This window comes from Notamacropus eugenii, chromosome 5, assembly GCF_028372415.1.
Source record: "Notamacropus eugenii isolate mMacEug1 chromosome 5, mMacEug1.pri_v2, whole genome shotgun sequence".
NCBI lineage: Eukaryota > Metazoa > Chordata > Mammalia > Diprotodontia > Macropodidae > Notamacropus > Notamacropus eugenii.
Genome location: NC_092876.1, coordinates 436680248 through 436696509, shown reverse-complemented (window position 1 = coordinate 436696509; position 16262 = coordinate 436680248). Strand labels below are relative to the sequence as shown.

The 16262-nt window shown below is 41.4% G+C and overlaps 1 protein-coding gene across 1 annotated transcript in view; it reads left to right on the top strand.

The window, feature by feature from the left end:
• The window catches only part of TSPAN7 (tetraspanin 7), a 115306-nt gene that overhangs the window by 73192 nt on the left and 25852 nt on the right, over positions 1 to 16262 (top strand). The window contains exons 2-4 of the mRNA XM_072615169.1: positions 10559 to 10747; positions 13663 to 13737; positions 15738 to 15833. Of these exons, the coding sequence (XP_072471270.1) occupies positions 10559 to 10747; positions 13663 to 13737; positions 15738 to 15833 (360 nt within the window). The remainder of the gene's footprint in view (positions 1 to 10558; positions 10748 to 13662; positions 13738 to 15737; positions 15834 to 16262) is intronic.

The following is a 16262-nucleotide window of genomic DNA, read 5'->3' as shown; positions in this document are numbered from 1 at the left end:
ACACTGAGTCTGGGCCCAGTAAACTGTCAGATCTAGAGTTATAACCCCCTAGCCACTCATATGGCCTTGTATGTGTTGTTTTTTTAAATCCCTTCTGAATATCGTGTGATGGAAAACTCTCCTTTAAAATCTAGATGAAAACCTAGGACTCTCAAACACCGTTTGTTTTGCGCTAACATCCATATTTCTGCCCATTGAACTTGACTCCAACAGCTCTCCAGGAAAGTAATACTTTAAATATAAGATATAATTAAATGAGGCTTTAGAGGAGTATGAGAGCAATTAATTAAAGAGGGGCATGTCTAGGCCGGCTTAGTTGGAGCAGAACACTATGCCATTGAAGCTAAGATTGTGCTTTCAGTCATCTTGACGCTGTTTAATCACTAACTATACACCTTGTCCACGTCCCCTGCTGGCTATTAATCTTCCTGACTGAAGCTCTCTCTCCTTTCTTGGCTTCTGTACCATCTCAGCTTTCCTCCCAACTCTCTTGACAGAAAGTTCTCTCTTCTCCCAAGTCCTAAACATGGGCATTCCCTAAAATTAGCTTTTGGCCCTTTGTTCTTCCCTCTCTCTGTAATCTCTCTGTCAGGGGCAGCTAGGTGATGCAGTGGATAGAGCACCAGTGCAGGAGTCAGGAGGACGTGAGTTCAAATCTCACCTCAGACACTTGACACTCACTAGTTGTGTGGCCTTGGGCAAGTCACTTAACCCCAACTGCCTCATCCTGGGTCATCTCCAGTCATCCTGATGATTATCTGGGCACTGGATTCAGATGGCTATGGAGGAGAAGTGAGGCTGGTGACCTGCACAGCCCTCCCTCACTCAAAACAAAGTCAAGTGCAAGTCATGTTATTATTTCTCTGATGGCATGGTTTTCTTCGGCAACGAAGGACGAGCACACACACACCCAATCTCTCTATCAGAGAGACTACTACCAGGAATGACATCAATGAACAAGCAGAGGAAATTATTTTTTTTATCCTACAGACAATAGAGAACCACTGTAGTTTATTGAATAGGAAAGTAGAATTGTCATGTCTGCACTTAAGGAGAATCACTTTAACAAATGTATGGAGAATGGATTAGAGTAGGAAGAGACCTTGAAGCAGGAATATCAGTTAGGTCACTGTCCAGACAAGAGATGATGAGCACCTGAAGTAAGGTGGTGGCTGAGTAGTGAGAAGGGGAGACAGCCAAGACATTGTGGAAGTAGAAATGGCAAGTTTAGATGACTGATTGGATGTGTGGGGTGAGGGAGGAGGGATCAAGAATAATGCTGAGATTTTGAACCTAGGAGAATGGAAGGATGAGTGAGTCTCTACATGGAAATAGGGAAGCTCAGTAGAAACAAAGGTTTTTGGGGAAAGATTATGAGTGCTATTTTAGACATGATGAGTTTGATGTGTCTGTGAGATGCCTAGTTTGAAATGTATGTAGTTGGTGACGTAGACCTGGGACTTCAAGAGGAAAGATAGGGTTGGATGTTTAGATCCTGTACTCATCCATATAGAGATGTTAATCAAACCATTGGTGGCTTATGAAGTTATCATATTTAGAAGGTAAAGAAAGGAAGGCCCAAAGACTCAGTCTAGGCTCACAATTAGGGGATGTCACATAAATGGTAAGCCAGCAAAGGAGACTGAGAAGCATCAGTTGGTTCTACAAAGTAAGACTCATGCGCCAAATATAGCCCACCATCTGCTTTTATGAGGCCTAAGAATCAAGATGCTTTTTGCATTTTAAAATAAAGATGTAAAAAACATTCTTAGTGAGCTGGAGTTGGCCCTCAGTGAGGTCCTCAACTGAGAGGATCAGGGATGACAGAAGAGAGGGTATAAGAGACCTGAGTAAAGGAGAAAATTGATTATCCCTACTTCGCTCAGAAGCCTTAAATGGCACCTTGAATGCCAGACCTTCCAAACAGATCTCATGCTTTGTTTCTGCCGTCAGTCTCCTATCCCTGTTCCTAAGTGAGGAAGGGAGGAATGAACAAAGGAATGACGTAAAGGAAAATTTATTCAGTACTAACTATATGCCAAGGTTTGGAAAGTTGCCGGGTTGCTGAATGGTGCTAGGGTGACATTCCCATTCCAGGATCTATGGCAGTATCGATGTGATCATGGCTTCAGGAATTGAAGGCACGTAGGTGGAGGGTCTGGGAGGAGGTAAATCCCTCTAGCTGCTGAAAAGATGGCAGGGACTGTGCTTAGCAGACATCCGAACATCTCCAACAAGTCTCCCCTGGCTACCCTCACTCAAAGTTCAATTCAGCGAATGTTTATTAAGCCCCTGCCCTGTTCAAGGCCCTGTATTCAGCCCTGGAGGTACAAAGATGAACTCAAGGACCTTCCCTGTGACGGGGAAGTAAGAGAATAACATATACACAGATATAAATACAAAGTTCTACCCAGTTATTGCAAGAGGGAGAGAACGCTGACTGCTAGGGGAATCAGAAGGAAAAAGTGATATAGGCTATGGCATTTGAACTATTACTTTAAAGGAAGCTAGAGATTTGAAAAAGAAGAAATAATGAAGGGAATGCAGTCTAGGAAGGTAGACTGACCTACGCAAAGGCACAGACTTGGGAGAGAGTTGTCTGTGGAGCAAAGCTGGAAGTTTAGTTTGACTGAAATGGAAAATGGGAGTTTGTATGAAATAACCTTGAAAGGGTAGGTTGGAGTCATATTTCAGTGTCAAGGTTGTCTTATCTCAGAAGAAATAGGGAGCCCCTGAAGATTTTTGAGTGAGGGAATGAGAGGCCCAAATCTGCATTTTGGGAATATCATTTTGTCAGTTGTGGAAAGGATAATTAGGGAATGAGAGAGGCTAGAAGCAGAGAGACTGTTTGGACCAGGGGAACCAAGACCATATGTCCTCAAGTGTGGCCTCATAATAAAAGGCTCCCTACCCCTGAATCAGACTATTAGAATAGTTCAGGCAAGAGGTAATGAGAGCCTGAACTTGGGTGAAGGCTCTATCAGTTAAGAGAAAGCACATTTTTCCATCTGGGTCAGAGACGAGATGGTAGTAGAGGTGGTGTTGATGGGTAGACTTGTCTAGCATGTGCCATTTTAGTAGATTTTAATGCTATTCCTTCTAGAAAAAAATTCTATTCTTCCTATAATTTAACATTTTTATTGTGTGCTTGTTTCATCAAACTTTTATTTATCTGCTTTGCATTTATATATTGTCTTCCTACTAAACTGTGATCTCCATGAGGAAAAGGATGGTCATTTTTCACCTTTGTGTATCTCCTGTATCCAGTATAATGCCTTAGAGACAGTGATCAGGTGATAGCTGCATGAATAGAAAGGAGAAATATATGGAGAATGTTGGGGAAGAAGCAATAAGATTTGGCAACTTATTTAGTCTGCGAGGTGAAGGAAAGTGAGGAGTGGAAGATGACGCTGAATTTGTGAGGACCCATGTGACTGAGGGAATGACAGTGTCCTTGGTGGTGGCGATGTGCTTGTCGTTCGTCCTCAGAGAGGACCATGACATCAAGATGATGACATGACTTGCAGTTGACTTTGATTTGAGAGAGGGAGGGCTGTGCAGAGTCACCAACCTCACCTTCTTCTCCTGAGCCATCAGGGTCCAGTGGCCAGATATTCATCAGGATGACTGGAGATGGCCCAGCATGCACTGGGAGACCCTGGCCCTTTCAGGCTAAGGTCTTACCACATTCTCACTTTGAGTGAGATACACCATTTGATGCATAGGCTTCTTTTAGTAGTTACTCAAGGGATGGCCCCTTTAAGAGAAAAAAAAAAACAAGCTGGGGAAGACCCTCGGGGTCCCTGGGTAAAAGAGGAACAAGTACTATTTAGTTGTAAGCATTGAATAAGATAATAAACATGAAGTGCTGTGAACCTTAAAGCTTTGTGTATGAGCTAGTTGTCGTTCACTGTGTCCTGTGTTCATTTCAGGAAACTTTGGGGCGATCTTTGCCTCAGTTACCAAGTTTTTTCTGTTCTTATGACGTAAACTCCTTGAATCTCTGTTTTCTTTTCGTTCCAAATGCCACCACCTATTTTTCTTCTCTTTTTCCACTGATCTTCCTCTCCGTGATTTAGTACTTATGTGTTAAGGCCCAAATCAACAATCATCTCTTAAGAGGCCTTTCTTTATCCCCAGGTCTAGATTCCCATAATACGATTTTTGTATCTCATAGTCCATCTCATACTCTGTAGTTAAGAAAGTTTGGGAGAAGGGTTGGTTTGGGGGAAAAGATAAAGTACTTATACCTACAGTGCAGATTGCATGTATTCATGCCCACTTGTCCTATATAATGAAGGATGCAAAATGAAAAAAAAAGAGGAGGTCACTAGCCAGAACTGCAGAATTTGCACCAATGACATGCTCTGAGGGGCACGTCATCAAGTTGTGGCCTCTTGGCACTTGTCAGCTATTGTAAGCTGCTGGTAGTCCTGATGGAACAGCCGTCGTGGGGCTCAGAAGAGGGGAGATTGAGAGCTTGCATGGTAGAGGGGGCAGATGGATTAGAGTGATGTTAGTGCATTAGGATGGGTCTGATTGGGTTGGAGATAAGCCTCATCATTGGCAGTCACTGTAAGGATGGGATGTGCTCCATCTTCTCTCCCTTCACACTCTGCTTTGGTTCAAGTTGGAGATCACTGAGCCTAGGCAAAAAGCTCATCTAAAATCGTGTCTTAGAATTCCCTCTTCTCCCTCCTCTGCATGCCTAGCACATAGTAGGTATATGATAAATATTTGTTGCTTTAATGAATAAATGGCATTCCAGGCCATTTGTCACAAGGGCAGCTGTGCAGAAGAGTGGATGAATCAGCACAAATCATTTCCTCAAAAAAACAAAAACTCAAAACACACATCCTGCTTCTACCATGTCAGCAATATCGCTTTTGTATACAAGGGATGTTTTCATGATGGTGGTTAACAAAATAGCTCCTATTTGGATGACTATATGAAAATATAAATGTTAAGTATGAAAGCTGCCTTGTTGAATCCTCTATATATTTTTGTTCGTTTCTTACGTGCTTAAAGAAGGGGGCGTGCTAAAACAACATGTACTAAGTGTGTTTTATTTTTAAGGTTCAAATTTATATTTGAATAAATATGTATGCCTTTTGAGTATTCCATAGCTTCGCTTGGCCACCCTTCCAAAGTGTAGCCAACCAACATAACAATAAGTTTGTGGAAATATCCATTTTTAAAATAATACCTTTATCTCCCCAAACCTCTAACTGAAATTTAGAATTTCCTTCAATTAAGATGTAGGCAATAAACTACACTAATATTTAGGCTTCACCAGATTTCCAAAGGGGGGCATGACACACACAAAAGGTTAAGAACCTGTGTATTAAAGATTGAATTGAAACAGTTAGATAGTTGAATTCAGTGATCTCTAGAGTCTCTTCTCGTCCCAGTGCTAAGATTCTAAGAGGTGGTAACCCCTAACCGCTGCTGCTAATGGATGTTCTGTTAGATGTGGTAACTTGTGGTGTACCTGGAGGTTGTAAGGTGATAGGTGGTGTTTGCACCAGACCATGTAATGTGGTTTCTCTGTCTCTGCTGTGTCTCTTACTGTGTTTTCTTTGATTGGAAGTAAAAGTAATTTTTTTTCTTAAGGAAGAAAAACTGGTATAGTCATTAAAATAAGATATATTGACTTACTTGGGGAATGGGTGTTTCTTTCAACTCCCAGCAACACTAGTTGCTTCAGGGAGTTATGAAGTCTGTCTTAGGAGTAGACAGCAGAAAACACCCATTCCAAATCCACAACCTTACAGTAGATCTTGGGATCTACTGTACAAACAGAGAATATCTCCTTGGGAAAATGGGTGTATTGCAGATGAGGAAAAGGAAACATTCACACACATATTATAAGACTGGCTCCATTCTTGGGCGTTGGGTTGGGGAGAGGGGCTGGTAGCTGGGGAGGGGGAATTGAAAGACCTAAGACCTAAGAATCAGGTTAAAGCCAACTTGGAGATCTGAACAGGGAAGACTGTTTTTGAGGGGGACCCAAGAATGACAGTGGCTAATCTCTCCTTAAGGTTTCCACAGCACCTGTTTCCTTCTCCATCCCCCAGCCCCCTCAGCTAAGGCTGAGGACCTCACCTCAGACTTCTCAAAACACTGGAGGCCCTTCACTGACATCTCCCTCTTCCCCCATCTCATGTCAGTCAGATATCTCCTCCTACTATTTTTCTTCATCCCGTCTCGCAAGAAGGAGTGGCCCTTTTCCTCGCCAAGGCAAACCTCTCAAAATGCATTCTTGGTCTTATCCCTTCCCATCTCCTCTAACAGATTGCCCCCACTATTATCCCTCATATCTCTATCTCCTGTTGCATACAAACATGTTCATTAAAAAAAAATCATTTGATCTGAACATCCCCACCATCTACCATCCTGTATATTCTCTCCTTCTTAGTTAAACTCCTTGACAAAGCCAGTGTATTAGGTGGCTCCATTTCCTCTCCACTCACTCTTCTAAACCCTTTACGATTTGGCTTCAGACTGGACCTGTGCTCTCCAGACTTGACACGGCTCTCTTTAATTATCAGATCTCATGGCCTTTTCTCAGTTCTCTGTGGCCTTTTGATGCCTCTTTCCTCCTAGATTCTCTCTCCTGCCCAGATTTTTATGTCACTGCTCTCTCCTGGTTCTCCTTGTACCTGTGTGATTCCTCCCCTTCAGTCTCCTTTGCTGAATCTGTTCAGATCATGTCCACCAGCTGCGTGGGGATGTCCCCCAAGGCTCAGCGTTGGATTCTCTTTCCCTTGGTACTGTCTCACCTGTTGATGTCATCGGTTCCCATGAGTTCCATTGGCATCTCCATGCAGATGATTCCCAGAGCCATTCAGGGCATCCCATGAGTCTTAATGCAGTTTTATGTACCGTAAACTCTGTATATAATATGTTGTTCATCGACATATAAATTTTATACATTAATGCTGCAGCAGTGACCGTGGATATTATTATAAAATATAACTTACTTTGTATTCCCAAATTTGGGGCTGAAATGGTAATTTTACAGAATTTGAGATGAAAGAGACCCCAGAGGTCATCTAGTCCAACTTCCACCTCAGTAAGAATTTCTTCTACAATATCTGCTCCCCGCTTCTCCCACCAAAGCAGTATGCCAGTCTGTACTTGAAGATGTCCAGTGATAAGGAATGCACAACCTTCTGGCAGCTCTAATTGTTAGAAAGTGTTTTTCTTACATTCAGCCTTCATTTTTCTAATATCTGTCTCTTTGTGACTTTCAAAGACCAAGGAGAACATATAACAACCCTTTCTCCATATAACAACCCTTCACATACTTGAAAATTGTTATCTTGTCCATCCCTCTCCCCACCCCAATACCTTCTCATATCTAGCCTCAACATCCCTAGTATTTTACTTTGTCTTTATAACCTGCTTCATTTCATCAGTATCTTTCTGAAGGGGCAGCTAGGTGGTGCAGTGGATAGAGCACCAGTGCATGAGTCAAGAGAACCTGAGTTCAAATCTAACCTCAGACACTTGACACTCACTAGCTGAGTGGCCTTGGGCAAGTCACAACCCCAATTGCCTCATCCTGGGTCATCTCCAGTCATCCTGATGAATATCTGGTCACTGGATTCAGATGGCTTTGGAGGAGAAGTGAGGCTGGTGACCTACACAGCTCTCTGGCACTCAAAACAAAGTCAAGTGCAAGTCATGTCATTTCTCTGATGTCATGGTCTTCTTCAGCAGTGAGGGATGAACATACATCTTTCTGAAAATGCAGTTTTCAGAGCTGAACACATATGCCAGATGTGATCTGACATAGATAGGGTAGAACAAAATGTTAGTTCCCTCAGTCTGAACACTATGCCTCTCTTAACGCCATCCAAGATTGTACTCTGTAACAGTACAGGCCCTAGAGCACTCAGAGTACTCAGAGTACTCCAACAGAGTACTCCAATAGAGATCTACCTCCATGTTGACTATAATCAGCATGGAGGTACTACTCCTTAGAATCCTTTGAATTAACTTATTCCAAATCCACCTAAACCTATTGTTGTCTGCATCTCCTTCCTCCTCCTCTCTTTAATCACCATACAGTTATCAGAACTTGCCATTTCTACTTACACAGCATCTTTCACCTAGTGCCGTCTACCTCTTCACACAACCACAATCTTAGTTTAGGTCTTTACCACCCCTCTCCAAGATTATTGCAACAACTTCCTAATAGGTCTCTGTGTCTCAAGGCTCTTCCCACTTCAATCCATTCTCTCTCATAATTATCGAAGTGATTTTAATTAAGGGCAGATCTACTTACGTCACTTGCCTACTCAGTAAATTCTAGTGGCTCTCTGTTGCTTGTAGAATAAAATAGAAGCTCATCTGTTTGGCTTTTAAAGTCCATCATGACACGAGGTGAACCCATCTCTCCAGTCTTGTACATTTCTTCTTTTCCTCCATTCTCTGGTCTAGGCCACCTGGGCTTCTCTTTGTTCCTCATGCACATACAGTGAAATCCATCTCCTTTCTCCATGCAAGGGCCTTCTCCGATATCTAGAATACACTCCTTCCTCACCTCGGCCTTGCAAAAATTCATCACTGTCTGCAGGACACCACCTTCTACATGAAGTTTTTCCTGGTTCTTCCGCTATTACAGTTAAGCTCCTTGTGTTTCTTTTATATGAATTTTATATCCTTTTATTTGGACATGTCTCTATTTCAGTATTTTGTCTTTGCATCCTCAGCATCAGCACAATTCGTGGCACATAGTTAAATATTTAATGAATCCTTGTGGATTGATTGGTTGGTCTTTCCATCTTGTCCACATGGATATCATGAGAGACTTTGTCAAATGTGAGATCAAATTATGCTCTATCCGTGGAATTCCCTTGGTGTATAGAGTGCATTTCTGAATTGTTGAATGGTAAATTACTGTGTGGTATAGCAAGTTTTCTTGACTGCTCAGGTCATTGGTTGATAAGGTTTTAGAATAATTCATTGGATTCCAAAGATGTAGATGTTCTGTAGATGTAATTGTATTTGTGTGTGTATGTATGTATGTATGTACGAATACACACACATATGCACGCACATACATGCACTATTTTATCTTATCCAGACTCCCAAGTATATCTCACATTTATGGTAACCTCAAGTTATTAAACACCCATGTATGAGATCAGGTAACATTTTATATTTTCCTGCAATCAGGAGGTAGGAATGGGAAAAAGAGAAAAGAAATGGAAATGTTTTCTAGTTGTCCACTAGATGTCAGCAGAGAACATGAAACGTGTCATCCAGCACCTTTCCAAGGCCTGTTTCACTGTTCCTAATAACTGATCACCCCCAGCTACAAGGTTTGCGTGCTTGGTTCTGTTTTTAAAGGTGGCATATCGCCGCTTTCTCCTTCTCCTCAGTTACATTCCAACGCTTCTTCTAGCATATCCACCATTGTCCCTTAATGAAGAAAGGAAAATGTATTTGGAGCAGAACTGCGTCCTACATGTTGCTAAACTCTAGAGTTCAGGAGTGCTATCTGGACCTCGTTCGGTGATTCACACAGGGTTTGGGCAAACACGATCACATCTAGTCTAGGAGGACCATTCAGATTCTTCTGTTGTCCTAGAGTTCTATAGTACTGAGTAGTGTTCAAGAAAAAAAGGAACTCCCCAAATGGGCTATCAGAAGGGCTTGAAAATATTCTTTTGTGTAGAAATTTTTGTTGTAATGGTAATTTTGCTAATAAGATTTAACCTGAAAGAGGAAATTAGGTATCTTGTTATCTAAAGAATAATACCGTAGCTTTCGTTTATAAAGTCACTCAAATACACTTTGCTCACATTAGTTCAAGGGGTTAGTGTCTTTGACCTTGTTTTACAGATGAGGAAGCAGCCTTAAGAAGATTAAGTGACTTGCCCAAGATCTCATGTTGTTCAGTCATTTTTTCAATAGTGTCTGACTCTCCATGACCCCATTTGGGGTTTTCTTGACAAAGATACCGGAGTAGTTTGCCATTTCCTTCTCCAGCAGACAGAGTTGAGTGACTTGCCCAGGGTCACACAGCTAGTAAGTGTCAGAGGCTAGATTTGAACTTCTTAACTTTAGGCCCAGTGCTCTATCCACTGTGCCACCTAGCTGCCCTGCCCAAGACCACATAGTAAGTTACAAAGCTGGGATTTAAACTCAGTTCTACTGTATCAGAAGAAAGTCTTGAATTTTTAAAGTTATCAGTGTTGGAGGGTTGCAAATGTACTTCATTGTGAGATACCTAGAATGACAAGGCAGTTGGAGAGAGATTTTGGCTTGTTGTAATTTCTAACACCTCTTTGAATTATATTAGTCATTAGGTAATATCATTGATTTCATACGTCATGTTTTGGCATTGGATGTATAAGGGTTGCATTTTGTTTAATTTGTATTTATTACAAGACTTTAGCACATTATGACTTGCAGATTGTGGAATCAGAGCCAGTAGGTCTCTAGACTTTCTTGACTTAAATTCCAAAAAGTTTGCTGCATTCTATGAATTCTAAGTATTCCTCTGAATTAAATACTCCTTTCCTTTCCTCTCCCTGTCTTTCAGATCACTGGTGTTATTCTCCTGGCAGTTGGAGTCTGGGGCAAGCTTACTTTGGGCACGTACATTTCTCTTATTGCAGAGAACTCCACCAATGCCCCCTATGTGCTTATTGGGACTGGCACTACCATTGTGGTCTTTGGCCTATTTGGATGCTTTGCCACATGTCGTGGAAGCCCATGGATGTTAAAGCTGGTGAGTGTGTCAGTGATGTATGTTGCAGTATTAAAACTCCTTTTGCCATGATTTTTTGAAAAGGCATACAGATGAGAAATGGTGATTCTTTGGGCAAGAAGGGCCTCACCATCCGCAGACTCATTTAGCCATTATCTCTCTGCTAAAAGCAAAAGCAAAAATTCAGTTTTAGCCAGACCTAATTAACACAAAGAAGAGTGCTAAAACAACAGTGGGTCCCCTTGGTGAGGCTGACTGGCAAAAGCTGTTGCTAGGGAACATAAAGATGCCCTTTTATAACCTAATGGCCAAACGCCTTGATGCTAGCTTTAGGTGCCACACTGGAAACTTCCTTCAGCCACATTACACATTTTCACTAAGCAACTCAGGAGCGTGACCAGCAGCCTTCCATTTGGAGTGACCTCCTCGTTCCCTTTTGGGAAATCAGTTTTCTCGTCTCAACTGTGGCTGCGCTTGGCACTTCTCCCTCCTCTAAATCAGCACTGTCTAGCCACAAGCCACGGAGGTCCAGCTGTGTCCCAGAGCACAGCTCCGCTGAAAGGTTGCTCAGTGTCGCGTTGCTTTCTCCTGGCCTAGAATTACTGCTGGGCTTTTCACCCTTTAAAAGCTGTTGTGTTATTCCTCCTTCCTGACCCTATATCTAGAGAAATGTGACAGAGAAGAGGCCAAGTGATCAACAGTCGACAAAGCTTGACTCTTCTGAGGCACTGGACTCACTCGAGTCACTTCATTTCTTGCTGCAGTCATAAAGTACCAGCTGTCAGGACCAGTGTTAAAAGTATATTTACCCTTTCACACTGTATTTACAGTAGAAGACATTTAGCCTGTATGTCCATGAGCGAGCAGAAAGAGCGGCTAGGCTAGGGTTGGGATGCTGCTGGGATGATCAGTGTTGTGGCCGGCCATCGGTCCACATTTTGTGCTCAAGGTGCCTTTCACAGCACTCTCCATTTCTGAGAATTACTGGAGTAGCTTTTGTAAATGAAAGGAGGTCAGGGTCCCCACTTAATGTTAATTGCATTAAATGGGGCCTGTGTTAAATGTGTCACCCAGTGAATGGGAAAGGGAGCAAGTCTTTCAGCCCCATCTTGCTTGGTTTAGCTTAACCCCCGGAGCTGATAACATTCACTACCATCTGATGACAGAACTTGGTCTGTGTCCAGTTCACATCGAAGAAATCACTTTGACAATCAATATTAATTGGTCTGTGTTGTCAGCCTCCATAGGAGGGATGAGCAGTAGGATCCCATCCACTAACCCTAACGCTTTAGAAGTAAAAAGAGGCCAAGGGGCATCACGGCTGTTCCTGTCTTCCACATGTGTGAGGGAACATGAATACACTTGTACCAGTGTCCTGCCCAGAATGCACCAATATTGTGAGTGAGGCCTGTCCATCTAGTGCTTCTCACAAATAAGGTTGTTCTTAATATGCCCAGGGTTGACCTTGGGCAAGAAGGGCAAGAGGAGAGAGAAATGACTATTTTTAAAGCAATGGTTACTGACCTGGTAAGAGAATTTAAGCCTAATGTAAATACACACACAGATCTGTGAAATGACCATGTACTCCTGCCCAAACACTGCTACAAACCTGTACGACTACAGCTATGACTCGAGATAAAAGTGACGATTTGGGAGAAGTTTCCTTTGGAGCAGGAAAGAGAAATGTGTGTACTCACCATCAAAACCTGGGTTCTGCCCGCATCCTCGGACAAGTCATGCATCTCTCTGGGTTTTAATTTTTTCTTCTTTAAAATGACAGGAGGCAAACTAGGTAATTTCTAAGGACCTTTTCAGCTCTTTATTTTTCTAAGGAGAAATTTTTTAACCGTGGAAAAAAAGGGAAAGGGAGATTTATACCCCCAACATTGTGTTCACTTCTTTCACCTGACAAGACTATGTTTCCAATGCTGGGAGTATCACCAGAAGAGCTTACATGTGGACTGGACAGGGTAACTGTGTGATCCCTTGATGATTTTCTCCCCGTAAACAAATATACCAGTAATTCAGTGATAGTATGCTGGTTGTTTGAGGGGAAAGGAAGCTGATGAGAGGAGAGGCTAGGATAGGTTAGAAAGAAGTAGCAGCTTCAGCTTCTGGCATCTGTTTCTAACACAAGCTTTTCTTAATGGTCATGGTACTACAGGTATTACATCTCCACAGAGAAGACAAACACCCCTACTGCTGTGTGTAAAAGTAGAACTTCCAGGATTAATACTTTGCTAACCTTTCCTCTCTTATATGAGCTCCAAAGTCTGTGGCTACCTAGGTTGAACCTGGTAAAAGGCTTGTGGACGCTAACATACAGAGCCAAAGATTTTCAGGTGAATTTGAGGTTATACTTCCAAGAGCCCATTGGGTAAAGCTACGCTCTATGTACAACGATAAGGATGTGAAGAAAGATGCTCTTAGAGATGGGAAAACCTTGTGATGCGAAAAATCTTTAGAAGAGTCGAGCCATGAACTCATTACATGCAGAGCAGTGCATCTGCATCGTTCTCCCCAATGATCATTAATCCCATATTATTGTTGTTTTTTCAATTGAGATAATCCCCAAATCTTATATTTAGAAAAAGAGGAACTAAATTAAATCAACATTCCCTGCCATTAACATATATGAAGCTAACCTAGTAAAAGACTTTAAGCTTGATGTATGGATGCACATAAAATCAGTGGAATGACCCCGTAATGATTGCTCACATTGTAGACTCGTTGAACACCATTCTCCACCTGTAGAACCACCAGCTATGGCTTTTGACATATAAATAAATATTTGGGGAAGGTTCTCTTGGGCAGGAAAGAGAAATGTATATAGTAGAAGGTTTTTCCCCTGATATTTATTGCCCAGTTTCCAGCTTTCACTCTCCATTCTTTGGAAACATCCTCATTTTAATTCTTCACATTTGATCTCCTCCCAGTATGCCATGTTCTTGTCCCTGGTGTTCTTGGCTGAGCTGGTGGCGGGCATCTCAGGTTTCGTCTTTCGCCATGAGGTAAGTGCATACAAACCAGGGGGCAGGAACCATCCATACTGTTTTTGGAAGGGAAGATTCATTGATACTTTTTAAAATGTGCATAGCACTTGCAAAATGCTGAGTTTGGTTTATTTACTTTGAATGGTGGTAGTTTTTTAGTTGTATCATGGTCTGAAATTATGATTTCAGATGAACAAATCTGACAAAAGCTCAGAAGCTTAATTATTAGTTATTTACCCTTAAGCAGTCTTTATGTGTCCATCATGGAAGGTCATTCTTTACCCCTGTTACAGTGCCAAAGCTTATGATATAGAATAAATACACTTTTTAAATATAACCCTTTCAGTAAGATGTACACTATATATAGATAGATAGATAGATAGATAGATATACACATACACATATATATATACACATACATACACACATATATATATATGTAGATATACACACGCACACATAACAAAGGGAGGATTTTCAAGGTTGCAAAGCCAAGTCCAATTAATTTCTTTGATATATTTTAAGTAGCATGTCTTCCCAGAAGTAACAGTAAAATGCATATAGAGATGCTTTTATGATTTTAAAATTAATAAATTAATTTATGCCAAAAATTCAAAGAAGGCCATTAAAGGAAATCCTTTGTCCATTTTTTCTTGAGTAAATGTTGGTCAGTGAAGTCTGTCAGTCTTTTTTTTTTCCTTCCTGAGAAGCCATGGGAATTTCTACAGCTGGTTTTAATATTCCTCAAAATGACCTGTTCTTTAGAATTCTACTTTGAGTGAGACTGAGTAAAAGCATGGAAAGGAACGCAAATTTAAATCAGATGGTTGGAAAAACTAGCTAGTTCCTGGCTTAAAATATAGTATTTCCCTCACCTTGGTTCAGCTTTTCAGCCACAAACTCTCCTTTCCTAAGTACTATCCCATCTTTGACAGTCTCCTGCTTCCACTTCATTAAATACCTTTCCCCATATAAATGACAGAACCATGGCCCTCATATTCCCAGGCAGGTGATAAGAGGTAGTATTTCAGTAATAGATCATTTTCTTCAGTCAGTTCACTACACTCACCACTCTTCTCCCCTAAGTCATGCTTTTCAAATGCTTAAATAAATCTGATTTCATCAGTTTGGATATCCCCTCCAGTGATGCAAATTGCAACCTGTCCAGGACTGTCTATAATGTAGGACTCTTCTCATGAATTTGCTACAAGGGTCCACCCAGTGTGTTGTGAGTCTCTCCCCCCTCCTGCCATCACAAAGATAACAGGACTGTCCAGCAACCACCTTTCCCCTTTACTAGGTCATAAGTACCAATCCTCTCTTTCGAAACATTTCCCTGATGATGCATTGCATGCTGCTTAATGCCCCTTCCCCCAGTACCACTTCACTCTTGTATTCATCTTTAGCTCTTAAAAGACAGTTATGTTCCATGTCTCACAATCATACAATAATGCTGATAGAATTTTGGTATTAAAAAGATGGACTTTTGTTTTTTGAAGGAGCTTGGAATATTTAAAGATGTTTTTTCAAATTCCTGAAAATAATCCAGCCCACTCTCCTCCTTCTATTTAATTCTGGGCCCAGTTTACCCATTTATGTTGTCAGTCCCAGACATTCATACTTAGACAACTCATCAAGCAAAGTCAAGCTTCATTCTTGTTTTCTAGAAATATTGAAAATGCTTAAAATATATTGATACCAAACAAAAGACATCTGGTTATAAAGGACTTTAAGGAACAACTCTAGGCCTTAATTTCTTCCTGTAAAAAAAGAGGGGATCAGTTGAGTGATCTCTAAATACTCCTTGAGCTTTCAGAGTCATGTCTCCTCCTGAGCTCTTAACTGCCATGAGCGGCTTTCCCAAGGGTTATCTTCAAATGAAAACTAGCATGTTAGCATGAATTTACTTCTCTTAGCGTCCTCAGCACTTGGTATGTGCTGGCATATAGTAATCACTTCCTAAATGCTTCTCAAGTGATGTAATAACCTCATGTTGCCTGTCTGCTGTCCTTTCTCAGATCAAGGACACCTTCCTTAGGACATACACGGAAGCCATGCAGAATTACAACGGGAATGATGAGAGAAGCCGTGCAGTGGATGATGTGCAGGAGAGTGTAAGTTTAAAGTGGCCAGAGAGTCAGTGAAGGAGAGAACTCTCAGCAAAGTCGTTCATCAGTTGCAGTTTGGGGTTTGTGATGTGCTACCATCGTTAATTTTATAGCCTTCCCCAGTGTATGAGGATTTACTGTTATTTTTGATCATGTCATTGCTTTAGAGATAAAATAGTACCCCTGAGCTCAGTTTCCTACAGATATGCTTTCAACAATTTACCCAGATACAAAGAACTTCACAGAAAAAGCGAATCTCTCCTGGTCACATGCCTTTGTTGCTAAACATATGCCTTTCCTTTCTGAATACATGCCTTGCTAATAGAAGAATTGTGTCCATTGGAAAGCTGATATATTCAATAGGCAGGTAGTAATGTGGGAACTGGAGTTTAGAAGAGAGTCTGGGGCCAGATATATTGATCCAATGGTGATCTG